Genomic DNA, 25,883 nt, shown 5'->3' on the forward strand with positions numbered 1-25,883 from the left:
AGGGACAATAATCCTCATTGGGCAAGAATGAAATGACAACAAGGTAAACAAAACAGATTTATGTCTTAACGCCAGTACCTGTCCCTTGTAGAATCCCTCGAAGCCGTCATTAACGGCAAACATCTTGTGCCCCTCTTTGATGCCCACCCTGACGGCAGAGCGAACAGCTGCGTTCATGCCCGCCGCGGGGGCACCCACGTTCAGCACAGCCACGTTGAAGGAGCTCTGAGGATCAACAGCACAGCACAACCGTCACACACACGAGCACACACACGCGCGTATGCGCAGACACACACACATTTAGACAGCGAGGATGGCGTCAATTCTGTTTCAATTCAGTTCATGTCAAAACACTCATTGAAGATAAATGGCACTTATCCAATTCTTGAAATAGAATTGGCCCCAACTCCAAGCCGTTGACACACATATCAACAGCAGATCCCTCTGTATACAATATAGGAGCACATAGTGCTTGATGTTCAGGAGAAATGCTGTAAAGGCTTGGCAAAAATGTTGTCTCTGCGGAGAATGGGGCAGCATGCATTGATAATCTCTAACAAGGCCTCATGCTATGGCTCCAAGATGTTACATCTTTATAGGCTGTTGTACTTTATTCACATAGACCACTGGCTCTGAGCTTAGGAAAATGATTTAGCTGTCAATCACATGATCACAGTAAGATCATGGACAGATAGACCCCACGTATAATGAGTGACCTCATAAGCGTTGTAATAACTTACAGTACCATTCAAAAGTTTGGGGTCACTTAGAAAGTTCCTTGTTTTTGAAAGAAATGCAATTTTTTTTGTCCATTAAAATAACATCAAATTGATCARAAAAACAGTGTAGACATTGTTAATGTTGTAAATGACTATTGTAGCTGGAAACGTCTGCTTTTTAGTGGAATATCTACATAGGCGTACAGAGGCCTATTATTAGCAACCATCACTCCTGTGTTCCAATGGCACGTTGTGTTAGCTAGTCCATGTTCATCACTTTAAAGGCTAATTGATCATTAGAAAACCCTTTTGCAATTATGTTAGCACAGCCGAAAACTGTTGTCCTGATTAAAGAAGCAATAAAACTGGCCTTCTTTAGACTAGTTGAGTATCTGGAGCATCAGCATTTGTGGGTTCGAATACAGGTTCAAAATGGCCAGAAACAAATAACTTTCTTCTGAAACTCATCAGTCTATTCTTGTTCTGAGAAATTAAGGCTATTCCATGCGAGAAATTGCCAAGAAACTGAAGATCTCGTACAACGCTGTGTACTACTCCCTTCACAGAACAGCGCAAACTGGCTCTAACCAGAATAGAAAGAGGAGTGGGAGGCCCCGGTATACTACTGATCAGGAGGACAAGTACATTAGAGTGTCTAGAATGAGAATCAGACGCCTCACAAGTCCTCAACTGGCAGCTTCATTAAATAGTACCCGCAAAACACCAGTCTCAACGTCAACAGTGAAGAGGCGACTCCCGGGATGCTGGCCTTCTAGGCAGAGTTGCAAAGAAAAAGCCATATCTCAGACTGGACAATAAAAAGAAAAGATTAAGATGGCCAAAATAACACAGACACTGGACAGAGGAACTATGCCTAGAAGGCCAGCATCCCGGAGTCGCCTTTTCACTGTTGACGTTGAGACTGGTATCAGACAAGGTATAGCTATAGTTGCAACTTGGCGCAGTGGTCTAAGGCACTGCATCGTAGTGCTAGCTGTGCCACTAGAGATTCTGGGTTCAAGTGACCGGGAGACCCATGGGTCGGCGCACAATTGGCCCAGCGTCGTCCGGGTTAGTAGAGCGTTTGCCCGGCAGGGATGTCCTTGTACCATCGCGCACTAGCAACTCCTGTGGCGGGCCAGGCGCACTGCACRCTGACATGGTCGCCAGGTGTATGGTGTTTCCTCCGACACATTGGTGCGGCTGGCTTCCGGGTTAAGTGGGCATTGTGTCGAGAAGCAAGCTTGGTTGGTTTGTGTTTCGGAGGACTCACGGCTCTCGACCTGCGCCTCTCCCAAGTCCGTACGGGAGTTGCAGTGATGAGACAAGACTGTAACTACCAATTGGATACCACAAAATTGGGGAGAAAAAGGTTTAATTTTTTWAAATAATAATTWAAAATAGATATAGTTGCAACTAATAGTTGGCACTTAGGAGCACTGAGCTAGAACTGTTATAGTATAGTAGGCTACAGTATAGTACATACATTATACGGGGGCTCATCCTCCTCCTATCCCCTTAAGACACAAGCAATTCAACAAACAATGTTACTGTCACAAAAAGACCTCCGCATGACCCACAATGCACCTCAACAGGAAGTCCCTGATCCTAACGCGCAAATCTGAGAAATGCTGGAATGACACAAAAGTTAGGAGGAAATAAATATGAATGTCACAGTTACTTTGTGTATGTACATTATTCATTATATCTTGGGTTATCTGAGGTTACTTACATTTGGGAGTTCAGAGTCTGCTTTGTGGTAAGAGAGGAGTTTGTAGGTGTTCAGGTTGTTTTCGAAACTCCTGCAAAATATTAATGAAACATACTGTTATTCATCCTTCTACCATTCTCCAGAAGCCTCCATTACTGAGTTGCATAAGCTTTTAAAGGCCAGTGGAAAATCAATCACAATTCAATGAAGCTTCCAAATACAGAGATGTATGTTTATTTTACCAAAGAAATGTCCTATATACACAGAGTCAGATAATGTACCTCCCACGCAGTCTCACGGCTTCCTCAAAATTCTTATCGTCCATGGATTTCTGGACATCTTGTGTCTATTGAGAAAATAATTAAGAATGGTAATTTGTCTCTAATCAACAGCCTACTAATTATCTTAATTCATAATATATCTATAATGTATACTGTAGGTAGAAGTACTTGGGGGTGTACAACATAAAAACACACCACTAAAATGGGGTAGGCTATCACTCCATATGTGTGCTTCATTTACAGTTGAGTAAAGCAATCTTGAACACACAGTGTAAGTGGCAGGCCAACAGCACTTACCATTTGAACACACTCCATGAGGGGCAGACGGACAGCCTGGTTCCCACACAGAGACACCACACAGGCCGGGGTACTGTCTGACGCCTCCAGCAGGGCCAGGACCGCCTCCACTCCCATACGACTGGCCTGGACAGAAAGGTCAAAGGTTACACTGTATTTTAATAGTGACTTGGGACACTGGGAAAATACTGTAACTCCAAGTTCAAGTTAGAAATTGCTTAATAGTATGACATGACATGCTCTTTAAATTATGATGACCACTCTGAAACCTTGGCTGCCTCATGGTCACTAACCAAAACAAACAAACCAGGGATATTATGCAGCTATTAGACAAGCAGCAGCACAAATGGCTGTGACTCCAACTGAAAAGTAGCGCACTATATAGGGAATAGGGTGCCATTTGGGAAGCAATACTGAAACTGTAAGTGCCTTTTAATGATGTAAAATTGGTATGCGGATGTACCACTCACTAGGATCCTGTCGAAGGCAGAGGGGGTTCCTCCTCTCTGGACGTGACCCAGGATGGTGACTCGGGTGTCAAACCCCAGACAGCTAACAACTAGCTATAGCAGGAGAGGAAGATCAGAGAGCACTTAAATAACACTGGTTACATCCCAAATGGCACCCTATTCCCTATATAATGCAGTGCGTTTGACCAGACAGCTCTGATCTAAAGTAGTGCATTATATAAAGAATAGTGTGTCATTTGGGACTAACTATTGACTATTTGAAAACGTGGTATTTGAGTTATGTTACATAATACACTATGTATGGCAGAAAGAGAATGAAAATGACATGCTATTTCTCAGGAAGAAAGACAGAAGGGGAAAGCACAAGCACTGTAGACACATGCAAAACACTTCCTGTCATGTACACAGTAAGTGAGCCTCCTGTTATGCAGCAGTTCAAGGAGACACGGGATGAGCAATAGAGGGCGTAGCAGGAGCAGGAGCAGGAGCCCCCCCCCCCCGACCAGGCTTATCTGGGTGTAAGGTATAGAAATCACGTAAGAGGGAGGGGTCCAGAATGTGACGGYGGKGCACYCAGCAGCGCTCCTCMGGCCCRTATCCYTSCCAGTCCACCAGGTACTGCCAGCCGCCACCCCGACGACGCACATCCAAAAGCCGCCGGACGGTATAGGCAGGATGGTCATCGATGAGCCGAGGGGGTGGAGGAGCTGCTGCAGGAGGAGACAGGGGACTGGAGCACACAGGTTTAATTTAAGGATACATGGAAGGTAGGATGGATCCTGAGAGAGGCTGGGCGTTTCAGGCGCACAGCAGAGGGGTTAATGACACGGTCAATTTCAAAGGGGCCAATGAATTGGGGGGACAGTTTCTTCGATGCCACCTTCAATGGCAGGTCCTTTGATGAGAGGCATACCTTTTGACCTGAGGTGTAGACTGGGGCTGAGACCCAGCGACGGTTGGCTTGGGACTGGGTCCTGTCGGAGGCACGAAGAAGGGCAGCCTGAGCCTTCCTCCAGGTACGATGATAACAGCGCAGATGGTCCTGGACAAGGGGAACCGCAACCTCAATCTCTTGGGCGGGGAACAAGGTAGGTTAGTGACCCAGAGCACACTCGAAAGGTGACATACTTGACGAGGTGTTGGTGAGGGTGTTGTGGGCATATTCAACCCAGGTTAGCTGAGCGCTCCAGGAAGAAGGGTTAGCAGAAGTCACGCAGCGTAGGGCAGTCTCCATCTCTTGGTTGGCCAGTTCGGTCTGGCCGTTGGTCTGGGGGTGATATCCAGAAGAAAGACTGACATTGATACCAAGAGCTGAACAGAAGAATCTCTATACCTGGGAGTTGGGTCCCCAGTCGGAAACGATGTCAGTGGGAATGCCCATGCAGACAAAACACATGGGATACTAGCAGTAGTCTCCCTGGAGGACGGGAGCTTGGAGAGGGGACTAGTGAGCCACTTTGGAAAACCTATCAATAATGGTGAGGATGACGGAGTTACCGTTAGATGGGGGAAGGCCAGTGACGAAGTCCAGAGCGATGTGTGGGTAAGGGAATAGGGCGCAGCAGTGCGGAAGTAGGTTTAGTGGAAGTTTTGTTCCGAGCACAAACCGAGCAGGCTGAGACAAACTCCTGGACATCTCTCTCCATGGCGGGCCAACAGAAGCGCTGATGCAGGAAGGCGAGGGTCCGGTTCATACCAGGGTGACAGGTGAGGTGAGTAGAAKKGCCCCACTGAAGAACAGAGCGAACACAATCTGGAACAAACAAAGCATTCCTTGGACCGTTACCCGGATCAGGCTGGTTCTGCTGAGCCTGGSGGATACGGGACTCGATCTCCCAGGCGACGGTGGCAATGATGCAGGTGGATGGCTCAATGGCTTCTTTCTCGGTATCTGTTCTGTCGGTGGTGAACTGGCGGGAGATGGCATCAGGCTTGATATTCTTTGAACCGGGGCGATAAGCGAGTGTGAAATTGAATCTACCGAAGAACAAGGCCCACCTGGCTTGCCGGGAGTTCAGACGTTTGGAAGTCTGGATCTAGGACAGATTTTTATGGTCAGTCCACACGATGAAGGGGGTACAGAGCCCTCCAGCCAGTGACACCATTCCTCAAGAGCCAGCTTAGCTGCCAGGAGTTCCCGGTTTCCGATGTCAAAATTCCTCTCTGCAGGTGAGAGCTTACGGGGAAAAGAATGCACATGGGTGGACCTTCTGATCAGAGGGGGAACATTGAGACAGAACAGCCAGCACCTACCCCGGTGTCAGAGGCGTCCAACTCCACGATGAACTGGAGTCCTGGGTTGGGCTGAGTAAGGACCGGAGCGGAGGTGAAGCGACGCTTGAGATAGAACATTGTTCCAGGAATACTGCCTCTGCCTCAGGAGTCCATTGGGATGGAGTGAAGGTGGAGGTGAGAGTGGTGCAGCCAGACGGCTGTAGTTGCGGATGAAACGTCTGTAAAAATGTGCAAACCCCAGGAAACGCTGTAGCTGCTTCAGGTTGGAGGGCGCAGGCCACTCTGTGACTGCCATGACCTTGGTAGGGTCTATACGTAACTGTCCCTGTGCAATAATATAACCAAGGAAAGACACTGAAGCAGCATGGAACTCACATTTCTCAGCTTTAACAAAAAGCTTATTCTCCAACAGCCGTTGAAGAACTTGGCAAACGTGTTGATGGTGAGCCTCAGGGTCCTTGGAAAAAATCAGGATGTCATCTAAATAGACAAAAATGAAGTGTCCAATCACATCCCTCAGCACATCATTGACTAGGTTCTGGAAAACAGCAGGGGCGTTAGTTAGACCAAAAGGCATGACCAGATACTCAAAGTGATCCAGTGGTGTGTTGAACGCAGTCTTCCCCTCGTCCCCCTCTCTTATGCGGACAAGGTGGTAGGCATTCCGGAGGTTGCGTTTGGTAAACACTGTGGCACCATGGAGGGGGGCAAAAGCAGAGCTGATGAGTGGCAACGGGTACTTGCTCTATTACTGTGATATTATTCAGCCCACGGAAGTCTATGCAGTGAACCATCCTTATTTTTCACAAAGAAAAACCCAGCACCCACCAGGGAGGAAGATGGCTTGATAAGTCCTGCAGCCAGAGAATCCTGGATGTACCTCTCCATAGCCTCTTGCTCAGGGCGAGAGGTTAATTAACCGGCTACTGGGAAGAGGAGCTCCAGGCTGGAGGTCAATGGCGCAGTCGTACGGCCAGTGAGGCGGCAGCGACAGGGCACGGTGCTTGCTGAACACAGGAGCTAGATCGTGATACTCTGGAGGAACTGATGACAGGTCCGGAGGTTCTAGAATGAACTGGGGCACAGAAAAGGCAGGGAGAAGGGCAGAATGTAGACAATTAGAGTGACAAAATGAACTCCAAGTGATTACCTTTCCAGCAGTCCAGTCAATCTGTGGGTTGTGTAGCTTTAACCATGGATGGCCAAGAACCAGGGGGGAGTAAGGATAGTCGATTATGTGGAAACTGATCTTTTCCTGGTGGTTTCCAGAGAGACAGGATGACATGGACAGTTCTCTCACAGACACAGGCGAGGAGCTGTCCGTTGAGAACGTTGGCATCGAGGGGTTGAATCGAGTGTGACAGTGTCCAGGCCCAACTGGGTAACGACACCTCGGTACAGGAAGCTCCCGTCGGCGCCCGAATCGATGAGAGCAGAGAGAGGAAAAGCCTGGCTCTGCCACACAAGGTTACCTTCAAGCAAACTCACATGCCATCTCAGCAACACTATGGGGGCTTTGACGGAGGGACAGGAGTTGTTTAGCGGCATCCTTACAGCAGACCAGGTGGTCAAAGACTTTCTTCATCTCCTCYGTGAATCTGGAGTAGGAGAAGCAGACGGGGGACTGTCTCTACCACACCGCTGTGGACCAGGAAAGCGCTGCTCCATGGAGGCAGCTAATCAGGAAGGAAATCTTGGCATGTTTGCTAGCATAAGATTAGGGCTGTTGCTCAAATACTAGTGAACATTGTACTAAAAAGGCTCTGCAAGCTCAGAGGTTGCCATCGTAGCGCTCGGGAGTCGGAACAAACGGATCCCGAGGCGGAGAAGAAGGACTTGGGACTGGTTTTGAGCTCTGGGCGAAGGTTCAGCCCTGTAGGTCAGACAGGCTCCGTGAAAACTCCTTGATGTGCTCCAGAAGGGCTTTCAGAACTTGGTCATGTTGCTCGAGCAGGGCGCCTTGGCCGGCGAGGGTTTGGTGGAGAGGATCTGAGTCCGCTGGGTTCATCTCTTTGGCCAGATCGTACTGTTACGTGGCAGGTCAAGGAGACACAGGATGAGCAGTAGAGGGCGTGGCAAGAGCAGATGTAACACCTCCAACACTTATACCTTTTGTGTCCCAAATGTCACCCTATTCTGTATATAGTGCACTACTTTTAACCAGAGTCCAATGGGCCCTGGTCAAAAGTAGTGCACTATATAGGGAATAGGGTGCCACTTTGGACTCAAACTTGTTCTTCTGTTCTCCCAGGTAAAATGTACTGTATAAGACTCTTACCGGCACAGAGATCCTATAAGTTCTATATGTAATTCTATGCTTACTAGGTTCTTAGGTACGGTGACGAAGAACAAGGTGGCAATGCACAAACAGGAAGGAGTATAATTCACAGAACTTTACATCATTAAGAAAGGTCGTTGAAAAGACTTCAGAGTTAAAACATGTACAGCATGTTGTTAATGGGACAGAGAGAGTGAAAGATGACAATGTCCAACCAGAAGGAACCACGGCACAAAGGAGTACTGTACCAGACCTGGGTTCAAAAACTATTTGAAATAATTTAAAATACTTAAGTTGGGCTTAATTGAGCTTGGCTGGTGCTTGGTAACAATAGAATAGTCACAAAACTGCAAACCCCACCCATCTGCCACTCAAGCAAACATTCAAAGTATTTGAAAGATTTTAAACATTTGAACTCAGGTCTGCAGATGAGTACTGTAACAGTACAAGACAGCTGGGCTGGGCTGGGCTGGTCTTCTCATAGCACTTACTTCCTTAATATGGTTTGTAGTGATAGGCTTGTTGTGGCAATCTATCGCCCCCTCAGCTACAATAATGATATTGAGCCGTTTCTTATCTGCACGGTTCTATAGGAATACAAACAAAGCACAGATATACAGTACATGACAGAAAAGTTTTGCATTTGGCTTGTCAAAAGCTGGACCCAGTTTATGCTGAAACAGCTGCATGCCTACCTAAGAATGAGAAAGAACAGATATGTCTACTACCTCTTCTTTCTTTCTCTATCTTTCACTGTACAGATTCCTTTCATCTGTAAAGCATGGAGCTATTCACGCATCTGTAGGACCTGCTTTTGGTTCCCCCTTCGTTGCATATTCAGATACTCACATCCTTGACATTATCAACAGTAATAGCCTTTCCTTGTCTGTCAATGGCTCCTTCAGCAACTATGATTATATTCAGCCTTGAACCCCTGGATCGGCTCTGGGCATTAAGAAACACACTGCATGAATGAACACAGTTGATTTTGCTATGGTTGAAGGGAATACAATACACTACAACACTTGGTTATTGGTTATTACTGCATTGTCGGAACTAGAAGCACAAGCATTTCGCTACACTCGCATTAACATCTGCTAACCATGTGTATGTGACAAATAACATTTGATTTGATTTGTGATCACTAAGCAGTACATCCCATTCAATGTAAAGCATAGATTAAAATGTGTTTATTGTTACATCTGCACATGTCAGATGTCACGTGTGTGTGTGTGTGTGTGTGTGTGTGTGTGTGTGTGTGTGTGTGTGTGTGTGTGTGTGTGTGTGTGTGTGTGTGTGTGTGTGTGTGTGTGTGTGTGTGTGTGTGTGTGTGTGTGTGTGTGTGTGTGTTTTACCTCAGATAGTTTCTGACACATATGTTCCTCCCAACCATCCTCAGGGGGCATCTCAGGGATCAGGACCCAGTCGGCCCCACAGGCCAGAGCACTGACTAGAGCCAGGTACCTACACACGCATACACACACACATTAGAATATAATAAACTATAAATAACTACATGCAAACACAAACCCATTTGTATGTATTATGAACAAACATTTTCAAAGCAAGACCGCTGAGAGCCCATAGCTAAATTACAGCAAGGAAATACACAAGAATAAAGCAGGAAGTCAGAGCAGCAAATAAATGTCATTCCATACCCACAATGCCTTCCCATGACCTCTAGCACAAACGTCCTCTGGTGGCTGAGAGAAAGAAGAGAAGTTTGTGTAAATGTTGAGTGTGTACAAACAACACCACTGAGCTGTAATATGTACCCTTTATTAATGCTATACTATACTATACTGTTTCTGTCAGTACCTCTGTGCAGTAGTCATGATGGCGTCTACCACCTCTATGATTCTGTGCAGGGCAGAGTCTGTCCCGATGGTCATGTCAGTGCCACAGAAGTCGTTGTCAATGGATCCCACCATTCCCACGATGTGCAGCTCTGAGTTGTTCTGGGCAGCCTCCTCATCAATCAGACCTTTAAACAGGATACACAAGACACCACAATTTAACCCACTAGTTTTACTACTGAGTAATGTACACTCATTGGTGGAATGGCTGTATACAGGCTTTGGTATACAGACTTTGGTAATACCTAGTAATACATGTCTTACTACATATCATGTGGGAAAATATTTTTTGCGCAATTTACGTAGGAAATTAGTTATCTAATTTAGTGATCGAGTAGATTACTGTGAACATTTGGTCCACTACATGGACTACAACGTTCAGTTACCCTGTCGGACAAGTTCTTCCAGTAGTCCGCTCCACTCCTCTCTGAAGAGGTTGGCCCCCGTGAGGCTACCGTCCCCTCCGATCACACACAGGTTGGTGATGCCACGCAGAACCAGTTGGTGGGCAGCCTTTAGACGCCCCTCGTGGCTGCGGAACTCCTTGCAGCGGGCACTGCCAATGACTGTGCCACCCTGACAGGAAAACACAACAGCTAAGAATTCAAATGAATGGATGAATGACAGTTGGAAAGATGGATTGCTGAATGGATGACATTGATGGATGGATGGATAGGTTGAGGTTGTACAGATAGATGAAGGAAGATTGGGTGGATGGGTGAAGGATAGATGGAGGGATGGATGGATGGATGGATGATTGAATGAATGTTGGAAGGATAGATGGATAAATGTGGATGGATGGATGTTGGATGAATGGGCAGATGAAGGTTGGATGGATGGAACACAACAGCTCTAGACCAAACCAATGGATGGCATAATCTGACACATAATCTGCTGCAGTCATTGATATGCCTCATTAATTCAACCTCTCATTTAGTTGTTTTGTGTTGTATGGTGTGTTTTGTTGTTGTCATTAACTAACAGGTTCATGCAGAATCCACAATGACAAGGCACCTTCCACTCTGTTAGCATCAGGCAGAAATGCAGCTGCGCTCATCTGTCACATGCAATTTGAAAATTACAAGTCTGGGACCACAAATATATTTATACCATTTGGGATTTGGATTTTATTCTGGATCCCCATTAGCTGCCAAGGCAGCAGCTACTCTTCCTGGGTTCCAATCACAATTACATACAATAAAACATGTCTGGGCTGTGTCCTAGTCACTTAAACAGACAGCTCAGTGATTTCAACATGTCAATACCACTCAAAAAGACAAGTAGTAATGCAGTCAATCTCTCCTCCACCCTGAGCCAGGAGAGATTGACATGGATATTATCAATGCTGGCTCTCCGTATACATCTAAGGGCCAGCTGTGCTGCTCTGTTCTGGTCCTACTGTAATTTGCCTATGTCCCTCTTTGTGGCACTTGACCATATGACTGGACAGTAGTCCGGGTGCAACAAAACTAGGGCCTGTAATACTTGTTTTGTTGATAGTGTTGTTAAGAAGGCAGAGCAGCGCTTTATTATGGACAGACCTCTCCCCATCTTAGCTACCGTTGCATCAATATGTTTTGACCATGACAGTTTACAATCCAGGGTTACACCGAGCAGTTTAATCTCCTCAATTTGCTCAATTACCACATTATTCATTACAAGGTTTAGTTGAGGTTTATGGTTTAGTGAGTGATTTGTCCCAAATGCTTTTAGTTTTTTAAATATTTAGGACCATCTTATTTCTTGCTGCCCATTCTGGAACTGACTGCAGCTCTTTGCTACATAGAAACACAGGCTTTACTCAGTGCCAGTGATTTTAAAAAGTAAGGGGTCTAGACCAATGCCCTCGGGAATGCCCGACTACCTGGATTATGTTGGAGAGGCTTCCATTAAAGAACACCCTCTGTGTTCTGAAAGACAGGTAACTCTCAATCACAATATAGCAGGGGATGTAAAGCCATAACACATTTTTCCAGCAGCAGATTATGATTGATAATGTCAAAAGCTGCACTGAAGTCTAACAAAACAGCCCCCACAGTTTTCTTATTAAAAAMATTCTCAGACATTTGCGTAAGTGCCGTACATGTTGAATGCCCTTCACCATAAGCGTGCTGAAAGTCTGTTGCTAATTTGTTTACTTTGAAATAGCATTGTATCTGGTCAAACACTATTTTTTCCAAAAGTTGACTAAGGGTTGGTAACAGGCTGATTGGCTTAAGGGTGCTTTGCTATTCTTAGGTAGCGGAATAACTTTCAGCTCATATTCCTAGCATTGTATACTGTACATAGCCTATGGGAATTCTAAAGAAATGCCTAGTATTTTGCCTAAAGGCACAAATACACACAGTAGTCAGTTCACTGCCCTCCTTACCACTTGTAACATGCTGGAGACACTTTCCCATGATGCCTCTTCAATGTTATCTCCACCGTCTACCATACCCTGGTAACCCTGCAAGGAGAAAAGAAACATTAACATTGGCCTATATTTCCTAATTTCCGAACATCTTCACCACTTATAATGTTGTTACATAGTATCAGTCATTGACTCTACAATGCAGCTTTGCTATTTGGGATATTGACATTCACTTTGAGATGACGATGCTAAATCATGCTAACTACTGCCTGTAAAAGTAGACAACAGATTATCATAGATACTGTCACTACTGGCCTCCATAGACAACTCAAGGTATCCTCCGTCCTCCATTGAGTCAGACAGATTGTAACAATAATCAACAAGACCATGGAAATCAAAGGGCACATATATACCAATACTAATCAGTGGGAATAGGGGACAGGTGTGCGTGATGAAAGTTCCGGAGGGATCCGTGACAGTGAGGAACCGCTTAAGGCCCATATCCCTCAGCTCCCTGCCTAGCAATAATGATGCAATGTGTAGCGATAACGAGGAGACTCCACCCAAAGTGGGGTCTGTATACTACCACGGGTGAAACCATGTCTTTGTCTAATGCAGCTGTATTGAGCCTCTGGGAAGAATAAACTTGGTTTGAGCTTTCACAGTGTCCGTCGAGTTCTTACTCTAATAATAGAACCTAACACCTCTTACATTCAGTGTCTGCATCCCAAATCATGTATAGTGCCCTACTTTTGACCAGGACCCATGGGAATCTGGTCAAAAGTAGAGCACTATATAGGAAATAGTGCACTACTTCTGACCAGAACCCGATGGGCCCCGATCAAAAGTAGTGCACAAAATTGGAAACCTTATGGGCCCTGGTTAAAGGTGTTGCACTATATAGGGCACTGGACAAAAATAGTGCACTATATAGGGAATAAGATGCCATTTGGGACAAAGCCAGTGAGTGTGATGTGAGCCTCCTCAACGGAATGCCTTTCATCACTCATTAAACACCAGAGTCTCTAACAATAGACAACACTTAAGCAAAGTTCCCTGCCACTGTTTCCACATGCTATCATTTTAACATTGGTGGCACAAATCCCACTCAAGTCATGGTACCAATATTAGCATTGTTCGCACATCATGTTCAAATCGTCTAAGTGACTTCGTTGCGCTTCACCATAAATTGTAGATACTTTTGGATGATTTAGACATGATGCGTGAAAAATGCTTATATCAGTCCCATGACTTGAATGGGATTTGTGCCACAAATGCTAAAATGTTAGCATGTGGAAACAGTGCTAGGGAAACAAAACCAACGCACGAATTGCTGTCCTACCTTGTCCATAGACTGCTTACAGGGTAAGGAAACCAATGTGTAATTTTTTTATTTGGGCGAACTATCGCTTGAAGAAGCTACTTATCTATGGGAAACCACTCCCACTACCAACTCCCATTTTCTATAAAGGGCCCTGGTCAAAAGTAGTGCACCATATAGGGAATTTAAGACTGACCCCATTGTTAACTAGAAATGACACAACGACAAGGTTCCAGTTCAACAAGTTTACTAAACCAAATTAGCACACTACATGGTTGCCATTGTACTCAGGCCAGGTTCATCCACAACGAGCCTGCTGCGCAGCCGCACTAATAACAGAGTGAATGCCCCGTAAAAACAGAAATATAGGGATACTTAAAACATGAACTTAACACCCATGACATGGCAAAATGTTAAATAACCTTACTTCTCATTTTCATGACCCTCATTTGAAAGAATAGCTTTGTCCCCTGAACACAGAGCTTGCCAGAGTTGATTTGTCTCAGTGTCAGTGGTAGAATGGTACAAGCCCCCAAGTAGTGTCTGTCATGATCTCACCTCATGGATGAAGTAGACTTTAGCTCCCACATAAATACCCATGCGGACCACAGCCCGAACAGCAGCATTCATACCTGCACAACGAGAGAGAGAGTGAGTGAGTGAGTGAGTGAGTGAGTGAGTGAGTGAGTGAGTGAGTGAGTGAGTGAGTGAGTGAGTGAGTGAGTGAGTGAGTGAGTGAGTGAGTGAGTGAGTGAGTGAGTGAGTGAGTGAGTGAGTGAGTGAGTGAGTGAGTGAATTAAAAATGGCAGTACATGCATTGCATGTCCATTCAGTAGACTCCAGACTGAAAACACTCATCAGAGAGATGGAATGAATCAGAGATAAATCAACCAAATTAAAGTGATGTGCCACTGAATCAACGTTGTTTTCAAGGAAATGAYGTTGAACCAACATGGAATAGACATTGAATTGACGTCTTTGCCTAATGGGGTGCTTCGTCCAGCAGAGAAAGATGCTTGCATAGCCATCGGCCATGTGTCATTGCATTAATTCAATATCTAATACATTTTCCATTTACAGYCTGAAAACTGATCATAATGATTATACAAACTGGCATCTTAGTTGTACCAAAACTGTAAGCACTGATTCTGGTACTGTGGGTTGGCTAGTGCCATGCAGTCATGCTAGGATACCAGTAACAATATAAAATGAAGGAGATGAGTCTACACATGGAGAATGGCACAGATTTCTCAATGTGGATTAATAATGATAAACACTTTAAAAGTTATTAATCCACTGGAAGATTTCCTGAAGCATGGCCCATGGTTCTGTGAGTCATTATAGAAATCCCCCTATATACAGAACAAACTGATCTTTTCTGGCAGGTAAGACTTGCAAGTGGTTTTTACTAACATCATGTGAGAAAATATGCATACTGCATTCTCTAGTTTACAAGGTAAGCTACAGGATGGAGTGGTTATGCAAATTGGCCGCACCTGGATTCTGATGGATTCTGATGGGACATTGGCCTGATACAAACTTGGCCAAGAGGTTGTGAGGTTGAGTCCCAAGTTATCCAGGGGACCATGATACAACATTCTAAAAACATTCTTGTCCACAAACAGGGAACTAGATAACACTTGCAGGGGACGATGACTGATTGAATTCATGTGCATTATACATTTGAAACTAAAATATTCTCAATAACATTTGACACAGCGTTTTCACATGTGCTCAAATGGCATCACATGTTTAAATTTTGCATCACCATGTTGTCACTTTTATTTCAAATGAGATCATGTTTTCTTCACGTTGTTACATTTGTAGTTTCATGGCATCACATGTTTAAATTTTGCATCACCATGTTGTCACTTTTATTTCAAATGAGATCATGTTTTCTTCACGTTGTTACATGTTATCACATTAACTTTACATAAAATCACGTGATCACGTTTTTCCCAAAGATTGGAAAGCTGCCGCGGTCATCCCCCTCTTCAAAGGGGGAGAAACTCTAGACCCTAACTGCTACAGACCTATATCTATCCTACCCTGCCTTTCTTTTTTTTTCTTTTTTAAAATTTTACCCCCTTTTCTCCCCAAATTTCGTGGTATCCAATCGCTAGTAATTACTATCTTGTCTCATCGCTACAACTCCCGTACGGGCTCGGGAGAGACGAAGGTCGAAAGCCATGCGTCCTCCGAAGCACAACCCAACCAAGCCGCACTGCTTCTTAACACAGCGCGCCTCCAACCCGGAAGCCAGCCGCACCAATGTGTCGGAGGAAACACCGTGCACCTGGCACCCTTGGTTAGCGCGCACTGCCCCGGCCCGCCACAGGAGTCGCTGGAGCGCGATGAGACAAGGATATCCCTACCGGCCAAACCCTCCCTAACCCGGACGACGCTAGGCCAATTGTGCGTCGCCCCACGGACCTCCCGGTCGCGGCCGGCTGCGACAGAGCCTGGGCGCGAACCCAGAGACTCTGGTGGCGCAGCTACCGCTGCGATGCAGTGCCCTAGACCACTGCGCCACCCGAGAGGCCCCCTCTACCCTGCCTTTCTAAGGTCTTCGAAAGCCAAGTTAACAAACAGACCGACCATTTCGAATCCCACCGTACCTTCTCCGCTATGCAATCTGGTTTCAGAGCTGGTCATGGGTGCACCTCAGCCACGCTCAAGGTCCTAAACGATATCATAACCGCCATCGATAAGAGACATCACTGTGCAGCCGTATTCATCGACCTGGCCAAGGCTTTCGACTCTGTCAATCACCACATTCTTATCGGCAGACTCAACAGCCTTGGTTTCTCAAATGATTGCCTCGCCTGTTTCACCAACTACTTCTCTGATAGAGTTCAGTGTGTCAAATTGGAGGGCCTGTTGTCCGGACCTCTGGCAGTCTCTATGGGGGTGCCACAGGGTTCAATTCTCGGGCCGGCTCTCTTCTCTGTATACATCAATGATGTCGCTCTTGCTGCTGGTGATTCTCTGATCCACCTCTACATATACGACACCATTCTGTAAACCTCTGGCCCTTCTTTGGACACTGTGTTAACTAACCTCCAGACGAGTTTTAATGCCATACAACTCTCCTTCCGTGGCCTCCAACTGCTCTTAAACGCGAGTAAAACTAAATGCATGCTCTTCAAACGATCGCTGCCCGCACCTGCCCGCCTGTCCAGCATCACTACTCTGGACGGTTCTGACTTAGAATATGTGGACAACTACAAATACCTAGGTGTCTGGTTAGACTGTAAACTCTCCTTCCAGACTCACATTAAGCATCTCCAATCCAAAATTAAATCTAGAATAGGCTTCCTATTTCGCAACAAAGCATCCTTCACTCATGCTACCAAACATACCCTTGTAAAATTGACCATCCTACCGATCCTTGACTTCGGTGATGTCATTTACAAAATAGCCTCCAACACTCTACTCAACAAATTGGATGCAGTCTATCACAGTGCCATCCGTTTTGTCACCAAAGTGCCATATACTACCCACCACTGCGACCTGTATGCTCTCGTTGGCTGGCCCTCATACTCGTCGCCAAACCCACTGGCTCCAGGTCATCTACAAGTCTCTGCTAGGTAAAGCCCCGCCTTATCTCAGCTCACTGGTCACCATAGCAACACCCACCCGTAGCACGCGCTCCAGCAGGTATATCTCACTGGTCACCCCCAAAGCCAATTCTTCCTTTGGCCCACTTTCCTTCCAGTTCTCTGCTGCCAATGACTGGAACGAACTGCAAAAATCACTGAAGCTGGAGACTCATATCTCCCTCACTAGCTTAAAGCACCAGCTGTCAGAGCAGCTCACAGATCACTGCACCTGTACATAGCCCATCTGTAAATAGCCCATCCAACTACCTCATCCCCATACTGTATTTATGTATTTATCTTTGCACCTTTGCATCTTTGCACCCCAGTATCTCTACTTGTGTCACAGCCGTTAAAAGAACTGGACCAAGGTGCAGCGTGGTAAGCGTACATTTTCTTTATTTTATTGAAAAGACGCCGAACAAAACAATAAAAACTACAAAAACTAACCGTGAAGCTACAGGCTATGTGCCCTAAACAAAAGTCAACTTCCCACAAACACAGGTGGAAAAAAGAGCTACCTAAGTATGGTTCCCAATCAGAGACAACGATAGACTGCTGTCCCTGATAGAAAACCATACCCGGCCAAAACATAGAAATAGAAAATCATAGAAACACAAAACATAGAATGCCCACCCCAACTCACGCCCTGACCAAACCAAAATAGAGACATAAAAAGGATCTCTAAGGTCAGGGCGTAACAACTTGCACATTCATCTTCTGCACATCTACCATTCCAGTGTTTAATTGCTATAATAATTAATAATTATAATTTCTTCGCCACCATGGCCTATTTATTGCCTTACCTCCCTTATCCTACCTCATTTGCACACACTGTATATATACTTTTTCTACTGTATTATTGACTGTATGTTTGTTAATTCCATGTGTAACGCTGTGTTGTTCTATGTGTCGAACTGCTTGCTTTATTTTGGCCAGGTCGCAGTTGTAAATGACAACTTGTTCTCAACTAGCCTACCTGGTTAAATAAAGGTGAAATAAATAAAATAAAAAAGGTGKTTTTTCCATAAGGATTTAAGACAAATTAAAGTCATGAACAACTAGCCTATTTCCCAAATATTCCAATAGCCTAAGAAGTTACTGTTCTCCTAAAGTTGCAGCTTTCAAAAATAATGGAAGTCGGAGTCTATAGGCTATTCTCAATCACAGCTTTATGAGTGATATAACAAACAATAGCCTATTAAAACAGGCTGATGAGGCAACGCAATTATTATCCAGTTCTCAAGACTGTAGACTTTGCTTCTATAAAACCCATTATTTATAACCTAACTCACTACGGTAAAACAGCCTGTTCCTCATCAGCTGACTGTCACTTTGCTCCATCATATGTACGAGACACAGACACAGACAGACACACCTGTACCATGCTGAATCTCCACCAGAAATAAATATTATATTTGCCTGCACTTAACCTCTGCTCAGGCTTCCAACAACAATATATTTGGTCATGATTCGTCCAGATGTAGCATGCGATTTTGCGCTATAGCTCAACAGGGGTTTTACCAGAGGTGTTCATTTTATTTATTTAGCTAACACACCTGACTCCAATAATCAACTAATCATGATCTTCAGTTTAATGCAATTAGTTTAAATCAGCTGTGTTTGCTAGGGATGGGGGGGGGGAAGTGTGACAACAATCAGGCCCCTGAGGACTGGTATAGCACAATATTTTATGAGTACATAATCACGATAGGACAAAGGTTGACATCGCCCAACCCTATTGTGGGGAGCTAGAATTGTCATTACATGGTCATAAATGAAACTTGTAGGCTCCTGTCACTGGTGCTCTGGTGAGAAAGGGARTAGCCTACTACTCTACTCCCCACCACGTCACACTTCAATGACAGATAGGCTATTATTACAAATGTAGGATACTACAGTATACTAAGTTCAGTGGAAATCTCAGCCTACTATAGCCTGTATGCCAATAAGACAGTCCATATTCAGAGAGTACAATATTGTTACTGGATGACAGCCAGGCATGAAGCAATGAAGGGCTGAGTCACTATTACTCTATTACTACCACAGTCCTTAACTGGGATGTCAGTTGGGTTTCCACATTATAGTAGCATCCTGAGGCTCATTTTTGTTCTCTCTAAAGGACATTTGTTTTTGGTCCGTATCTCTAAGACCATACTTGCCACTGTGTTAGGTTCTGTTGTACCTTTAAGAGGACATTCTGGGTTTTTCCAATGATACCATATGTGTATGAGTGTCACCTTGATCATTTCTTCTTTCTGGTTCTTCAAAATGGCAACCATCACAATTCCCATTACAATTAGCATATTTTATGGTAAGTGTGTGTAATTGTGTAATTATAATTTTTGTGAGTTTGATATTCAAATTGTTTCTAATAGATAAATATCTCAGTAGCAGTTTGGTGAGTTTTCAGAGCAGCCTTTGTAGTGGACATCAGGATGTACTATGTTTTCTACCTACTGTCACCATTTACTGTAATGTTAMATTTTTCATATTATCAACTGAGATCCACTGAGATAATTTTATGGACAATAAAATAAAATAAATAAAATAAATATATATAGAGATTTATTTTAATGTTCTTTGTAAGATGTTTTTTTCCCACCCCAAACACTTATGTGGTGTAAAAAAAAAAAAGAATAATCAAAACCCTTTTTTTTGCTGGGTCTCAGGAGGATAGTCAGAGAGGAAGAGGCAAAGTGAGAGGTTTTACTCTGCCCAAAATCTGTCCACGAAAATAAGCCCAAGAAGTGAGGAATTTTTGTATGGAGATCAACAAGAGTGTAAAATTGTCATTGCTAATTTGCTTGATCAARTAGAAGATGGTTAGGTTGTTACGAATGTTACGAATAGACTGATATAAGTGGATGCATGTGAAGTTGAACCTGTTCTATAGATAGAGTACTCATCATGGATATAACCTGTTTAAGCATGGACATTGCCATTTTAAAGTAGTCAACAGGGTGTGGATTACTATGAGTTGGGAGCAATCAGCCAATGAAGAAGAAAATTGAATACTTTAAATGGAGATAGCCTAAATGGCGCTGCCCATAATGTCATAGACGTTATAATGGCAGATACAATGATGAGTCCTCTATCTCTATGGCCTGTTGTTCACACCTGTATGTGACCTCTCATTGGCTAGAAAGGTCCCACCAGATCTCGCCTCCTCCCACCTGCCTTCCATCTTTGAGGACATGTATTTCCATTGTTACAGTGGTCACTTGACTATCTTGTCAATATAATATACAATCTTTGGAATAGTGACGCATAGAGGCAAAACCAATGATGTACAGTTGAAGTCAGGATACAGTGTATTTCACAACACAGGCGTATGTACGCAGACAACCTCTTCTTTTCAGCACTACTGACCCTTCGAGATAGAAGCAAGCAAAGTAAAAAACAGCAGGCCAGTGAAACACAGAGACATAACACTGTGTTTGAAGGCTATAAGTAAGGCCACAGTATTAGGGCCATGCACAGTAACAATCTTTAAAGCTGTAGAGTAGGGTTGGGTGATACACTATATATACAAAAGTATGTGGATACCCCTTCAGATTAGTGTATTCGGCTATTTCAGCCCCACCCATTGCTGACAGGTGTATAAAATCGAACACACAGCCATGCAATCTCCACAGACAAACATTGGCAGTAGAATGGTCTTTCTGAAGACTTCAGTGACTTTCAACGTGGCACTGTCATAGGATGCCACCTTTCCAACAAGTCAGTTCGTCAAGTTTCTGCCCTGCTACAGCTGCCACGGTCAAATGTAAGTGCTGTTATTGTGAAGTGGAAACAACTAGGGGGAAAACACGGCTCAGACGCAAAGTTTTAGCCCACACAAGCTCACAGAACGGGACCACCGAGTACTGAAGTCCTCGGTTGCAACACTCACTACCAAGTTCCAAACTGCCTCTGGAAGCAATGTCAGCACAATAACTGTTTGTTGGGAGCTTCACAAAATGGGTTTTCATGGGCAATCACCATGCGCAATGCCATCTGGCAGTCCGACAGATGAATATGGGTTTGGCGGATGCCAGGATAACCCTACCTGCCCAAATGCATAATGCCAACTGTAAATTTTGGTGGATGAGGAATAATGTTTTTTCATGGTTAGGACTAGGCCCCTTAGTTCCAGTGAAGGGAAATGTTAACGCTACAGCATACAATGAGATTCTATACAATTGTGTGCTTCCAACTTTGTGGCAACAGTTTGGGGAAGGCCCTTTCCTGTTTCAGCATGACAATGCCCCTGTGCACAAAGCGAGGTCCACGCAGAATTGGTTTGTCGTGATCAGTGTGAAAGAACTTGACTGGCCTGCACAGAGCCCTGACCTCAACCCCATCGAACACTTTAGGGATGAATTGGAACGCMGACTGCGGGCCTTACATAATCGCCCAACATCAGTGCCTAACCTCACTAGTTCTCTTCCCAGAAGGTTGAAGGTCATGTAGTGTACGTCAGCTTTTAACAAGGCTGGAGAACTGACAGTGTACAAGATCGTGTTTATGAGCAGAATAGAACAGATCACATTAACTGGGATGATATTCCTTCTCATGGGAGCTGAAAGCCACGCCTGCAATATTATGATAGGCTGCCACTTCTACAGTATGCTGCCAATTAGCAAGTAATGTTGCATGTTGTCAACAGAAGAGTCAGTGAAGGCACAGAACGTTACTGGCATGTATTGCTCGTGGCAGCTAGTTGCCTGTAAATTATTGTGAATTTTACAATAACTTACTGACAAATGTTTTCCAGTTAATATGGAAAATACAAATTCACAGCAACTTCTAACAACAAGTTGCTGTTAAATTGCTGGAAAATGCACAATAACCTCATTACAGAGCAGCTTGTTAGTGACACATGCTCTTACAACATTTGCAGAACAGACAGTGTCAAATGAGGTGCTCAACTTGCACTGGCATAACCCTCAAACTTAATCTGCTACAACACTTCCACTGATGGTTGGCACAAATATACATATATTTGACCGTGTCCCCAAATATGCTAATGAACCCCACCAGTACATTGTCCCCACCTATCAAAGCGCAGCAAGGATCGTACCTTATATTAAAAATATTTGGTGAAAAAATGTCCCATTACAAAGTTGAAGTCGGAAGTTTACATACACTTTAGCCTAATACATTTAAACTCTGTTTTTCACAATTCCTGACATTTAATCCTAGAAAAATTCCCTGTCTTAGATCAGATAGGATCACCACTTTATTTTAAGAATGTGAAATGTCAGAACAATAGTAGAGAGAATWATTTTTTTAAGCTTTTATTTCWTTCATCACATTCCCAGTGGGTCAGAAGTTTACATACACTCAATTAGTATTTGGTAGCATTGCCTTTAAATTGTTTAACTTGGTTCAAACGTTTCGGCTAGCCTTCCACAAGCTTCCCACAATAAGTTGGGTGAATTTTGGCCCAATCCTCCTGACAGAGCTGGTGTAACTGAGTCAGGTTTGTACGCCTCCTTGCTCGCACATGCTTTTTCAGTTCTGCCCACAAATCGTCTATGGGATTGAGGTCAGGGCTTCGTGATGGCCAATCCAATACCTTGACTTTGTTGTCCTTAAGCMATTTTGCCACAACTTTGGAAGTATACTTGGGGTCATTGTCCATTTGGAAGACCCAGTCTTGAGATGTTGCTTCAATATATCCACATAATTTTCCATCTTCATGATGCCATCTATTTTGTGAAGTGCGCCAGTCCCTCCTGCAGCAAAGCACCCCCACAACATGATGCTGCCACCCCCTGCTTCACGGTTGGGATGGTGTTCTTCGGCTTGCACGTCTCCCCCTTTTTCCTCCAAACATAACGATGGTCATTATGGCCAAACAGTTCTATTTTTGTTTCATCAGACCAGAGGACATTTCTCCAAAAAGTACGATCTTTGTCCCCATGTGCAGTTGCAAACCGTAGTCTGGCTTTTTTATGCGGGTTTGGAGCAGTGGCTTCTTCCTTGCTGAGCGGCCTTTCAGGTTATATCGATATAGAACTCGTTTTACTGTGGATATAGATACTTTTGTACCAGTTTCCTCCAGCATCTTCATGTAACAGATAGCTTCCGTCCCTCTCCTCGCCCCTACCTGGGCTTGTACCAGGGACCCTCTGCACACATCGACAACAGTCACCCTCGAAGCATCGTTACCCATTGCTCCACAAAAGCCGCGGGCCTTGCAGGGCAAGGGGAACAACTACAAGGTCTCAGAGCGAGTGACGTCACCGATTGAAACGCTATTAGCGCGCACCCGCTAACTAGCTAGCCATTTCACACCGGTTACATTCACAAAGTTGTTGTTGTCTGGGATTGATTTGCTCTTTTCGCACCAAAGTACGTTCATCTCTAGGAGACAGAACGCGTCTCTTTCCTGAGCGGTATGATGGCTGCGTGGTCCCATGGTGTTTATACTTGCGTACTATTGTTTGTACAGATGAACGTGGTAGCCTCAGGCGTTTGGAAATTGCTCCCAAGGATGAACCAGACTTGTGGAGGTCTACAATTTTTTTTCTGAGTCTTGCTGATTTTTTGGATTTCCCATGATGTCAAGCAAAGAGGCACTGAGTTTGAAGGTAGGCCCTGAAATACATCCACAGGTACAGCTCCAATTGACTCAAATCATGTCAATTAGCCTATCAGAAGCTTCTAAAGCCATGACATCATTTTCTGGAATTTTCCAAGCTGTTTAAAGGCACAGTCAACTTAGTGTATGTAAACTTCTGACCCACTGGAATTGTGATACAGTGAATTATAAGTGAAACTATCTGTCTGTAAACAATTGTTGGAAAAATTACTTGTGTCATGCCTAACCGACTTGCCAAAACTATAGTTTGTTAACAAGACATTTGTGGCATGGTTGAAAAACGAGTTTTAATGACTCCAACCTAAGTGTATGTAAACTTCCAACTTCAACTGTTTATAAACCCTGGACTGGGCCTTGAGAGGCTTTGAACCAACAGATCAGCCATATTGGCATTCCCCGGTAGGAGCAGTCCTCCATAGGAATGAATGGAATTCTACAGTATTTCAATTAAATGTTTCAAGAACAAAATTACATGTATTTAAGTATGTTTTGGTTGTAGTGGGGACAGTAATATTAGTCATCTCCAAAAATGTATACTCTAAGGAAAATGTTTTCATATATTTTCCTTTTTTATGCTTAGCTCACATAACATAATTTAAAAGTATGCATGAAGATGTCTGTAATAGAATAAGCGTGGCAAAAACGAATGTAGACATTAATAAATGCATTTCTATCACTTGCAAAATATTTTTTACAAGGTAGGGGCGTGCCAAGATGGAGGTCTGGTGGCTTCAACATAGCTCCCCCAAACGGACATCTAGTTTATATATAAATCATTGGGAAAACCCCGCTACTTCCCGCTCCTCACGTAGGCCTGGCCTACAGTACATGATCCCCACCCTTCCTCACGACTCAAGTGGATGTCTGCCCATCTGTCATGTACGCTACAAGACCTGTGTTTTAACGCACAGGGGAAGTCGATGATGAAAGGCATTGCAACAGTCTATAAAGTTACATTCATTACAATATTAGGTACACGCCAATGATGGAATTTGAGGTGTACGGTCTATATCTTTGCTCTCTAAAATCTTGGCATGTAGACTTTAACATGCAGGGCGCGATAGCTGCAGACTGACATTTCTGCGCCACGTTATCTACCCAACGATTGGAAGTCTGCAATGCAGGCTTCAGTAACATCAAATATGGTATCCTGACTTATTTACTCCTATAGGCTACATGTGTTTTATCGGTTATAAGAGTGCATAATCRCCTTTCTTTAAATTACGAGAAATTGTAACATAACTTCCAAATAATTCCACAAATAATGGTTAGGCCCCTATATTTAAAATGTTTCTGTTGAATAGCTTATAGACTGTCAGTGCCAATACTCAACCATATCATCTGTTGCATAATTTTGTTGACCATACGATAACAAATAGGCCTACTGTAAGATAAATCGATCCTTAAGGCTAAACAATGCCAATGATAGCACTTGGAAAAATGATAACTCAACAATTTGTTTCCCTTTTAGTATCATGTAGTTATTACACTGTAATCCATTTGATACAATATATCACTCTTATCCACTTGTTTCAATAATCGATACCTTGAGCATCTCCTCCACTTGTCAGAACGCCGATGGATTTCCCGGCGCCAGAGAGATTCTCAAATAATTTCTTTGTGTCCTGCTGCTTCGCCATGGCTCCTCTTCTATCCTTCACAAATATAATATCTGAACACCGGTAGTCTTACTTTGTTTTGAAACAAAATAAGTGATGCAGTGGTTACGCCCCCTTTTCCTGCTCTCGACACGCTCATCTCCCCACTGTTCCCGATGGCAGCAGTGAGCCTATGAGGGAGCTTTCCTCCTGTAATTAATTAATTGACAGTGCAGTTATCCAATAGATTACTGTATCACGTATATTCCTCAAACTTTTCAGACCAATTGGGTCCGTAGAAACTACTAAAGCGACAAGATGGTAGGGACTAGGAAAGTTTCCACTACTTACCACAGATAAGATGGATATAGATTTTTTTCTTGGGTCTTTTTGGTCTTAATTTAAGGTTAAGGTTAGGCATAAGGTTCGCAGTATGGTTAATGTTAGGTTAAAGGTTATGGTTAGGTTTAAAATCACATTTTAATAAGATAAACTGTATAAATAGGTGGGGTTTATGCCTTTGAGGCTGTGGTAACTAGTGACGACCTAGGAACAGTTAAACAGGAAGCAATT

General features: G+C 44.0%; 1 protein-coding gene across 5 annotated transcripts in view; it reads right to left on the minus strand.

Annotated features, from left to right (window-relative positions):
• LOC111956751 (ATP-dependent 6-phosphofructokinase, platelet type-like) overlaps positions 1–25,413 on the minus strand; it is a 37,276-nt gene extending 11,863 nt beyond the window's left edge. Inside the window, exons 1-13 of one of the 5 annotated variants that reach the window (XM_070436684.1) lie at positions 25,259–25,413; positions 14,080–14,153; positions 12,219–12,296; positions 10,234–10,423; positions 9,810–9,975; positions 9,650–9,694; positions 9,347–9,455; positions 8,841–8,936; positions 3,479–3,571; positions 3,009–3,134; positions 2,712–2,776; positions 2,452–2,521; positions 79–225 (exon numbers count right to left, since the gene is read on the minus strand). In XM_070436684.1, the coding sequence (XP_070292785.1) occupies positions 79–225; positions 2,452–2,521; positions 2,712–2,776; positions 3,009–3,134; positions 3,479–3,571; positions 8,841–8,936; positions 9,347–9,455; positions 9,650–9,694; positions 9,810–9,975; positions 10,234–10,423; positions 12,219–12,296; positions 14,080–14,153; positions 25,259–25,352 (1,353 nt within the window). In that variant the 5' untranslated portion in view covers positions 25,353–25,413. Of the gene's footprint in view, positions 1–78; positions 226–2,451; positions 2,522–2,711; positions 2,777–3,008; positions 3,135–3,478; positions 3,572–8,482; positions 8,579–8,840; positions 8,937–9,346; positions 9,456–9,649; positions 9,695–9,809; positions 9,976–10,233; positions 10,424–12,218; positions 12,297–14,079; positions 14,154–25,258 lie in introns of all 5 variants that reach the window. The other 4 variants (XM_070436683.1, XM_023977325.2, XM_070436682.1 and 1 more) reach the window with 4 other exon arrangements.
• Positions 25,414–25,883: the final 470 nt, after the last annotated feature.

This window comes from Salvelinus sp. IW2-2015, linkage group LG32 (genome assembly GCF_002910315.2).
Source record: "Salvelinus sp. IW2-2015 linkage group LG32, ASM291031v2, whole genome shotgun sequence".
NCBI lineage: Eukaryota > Metazoa > Chordata > Actinopteri > Salmoniformes > Salmonidae > Salvelinus > Salvelinus sp. IW2-2015.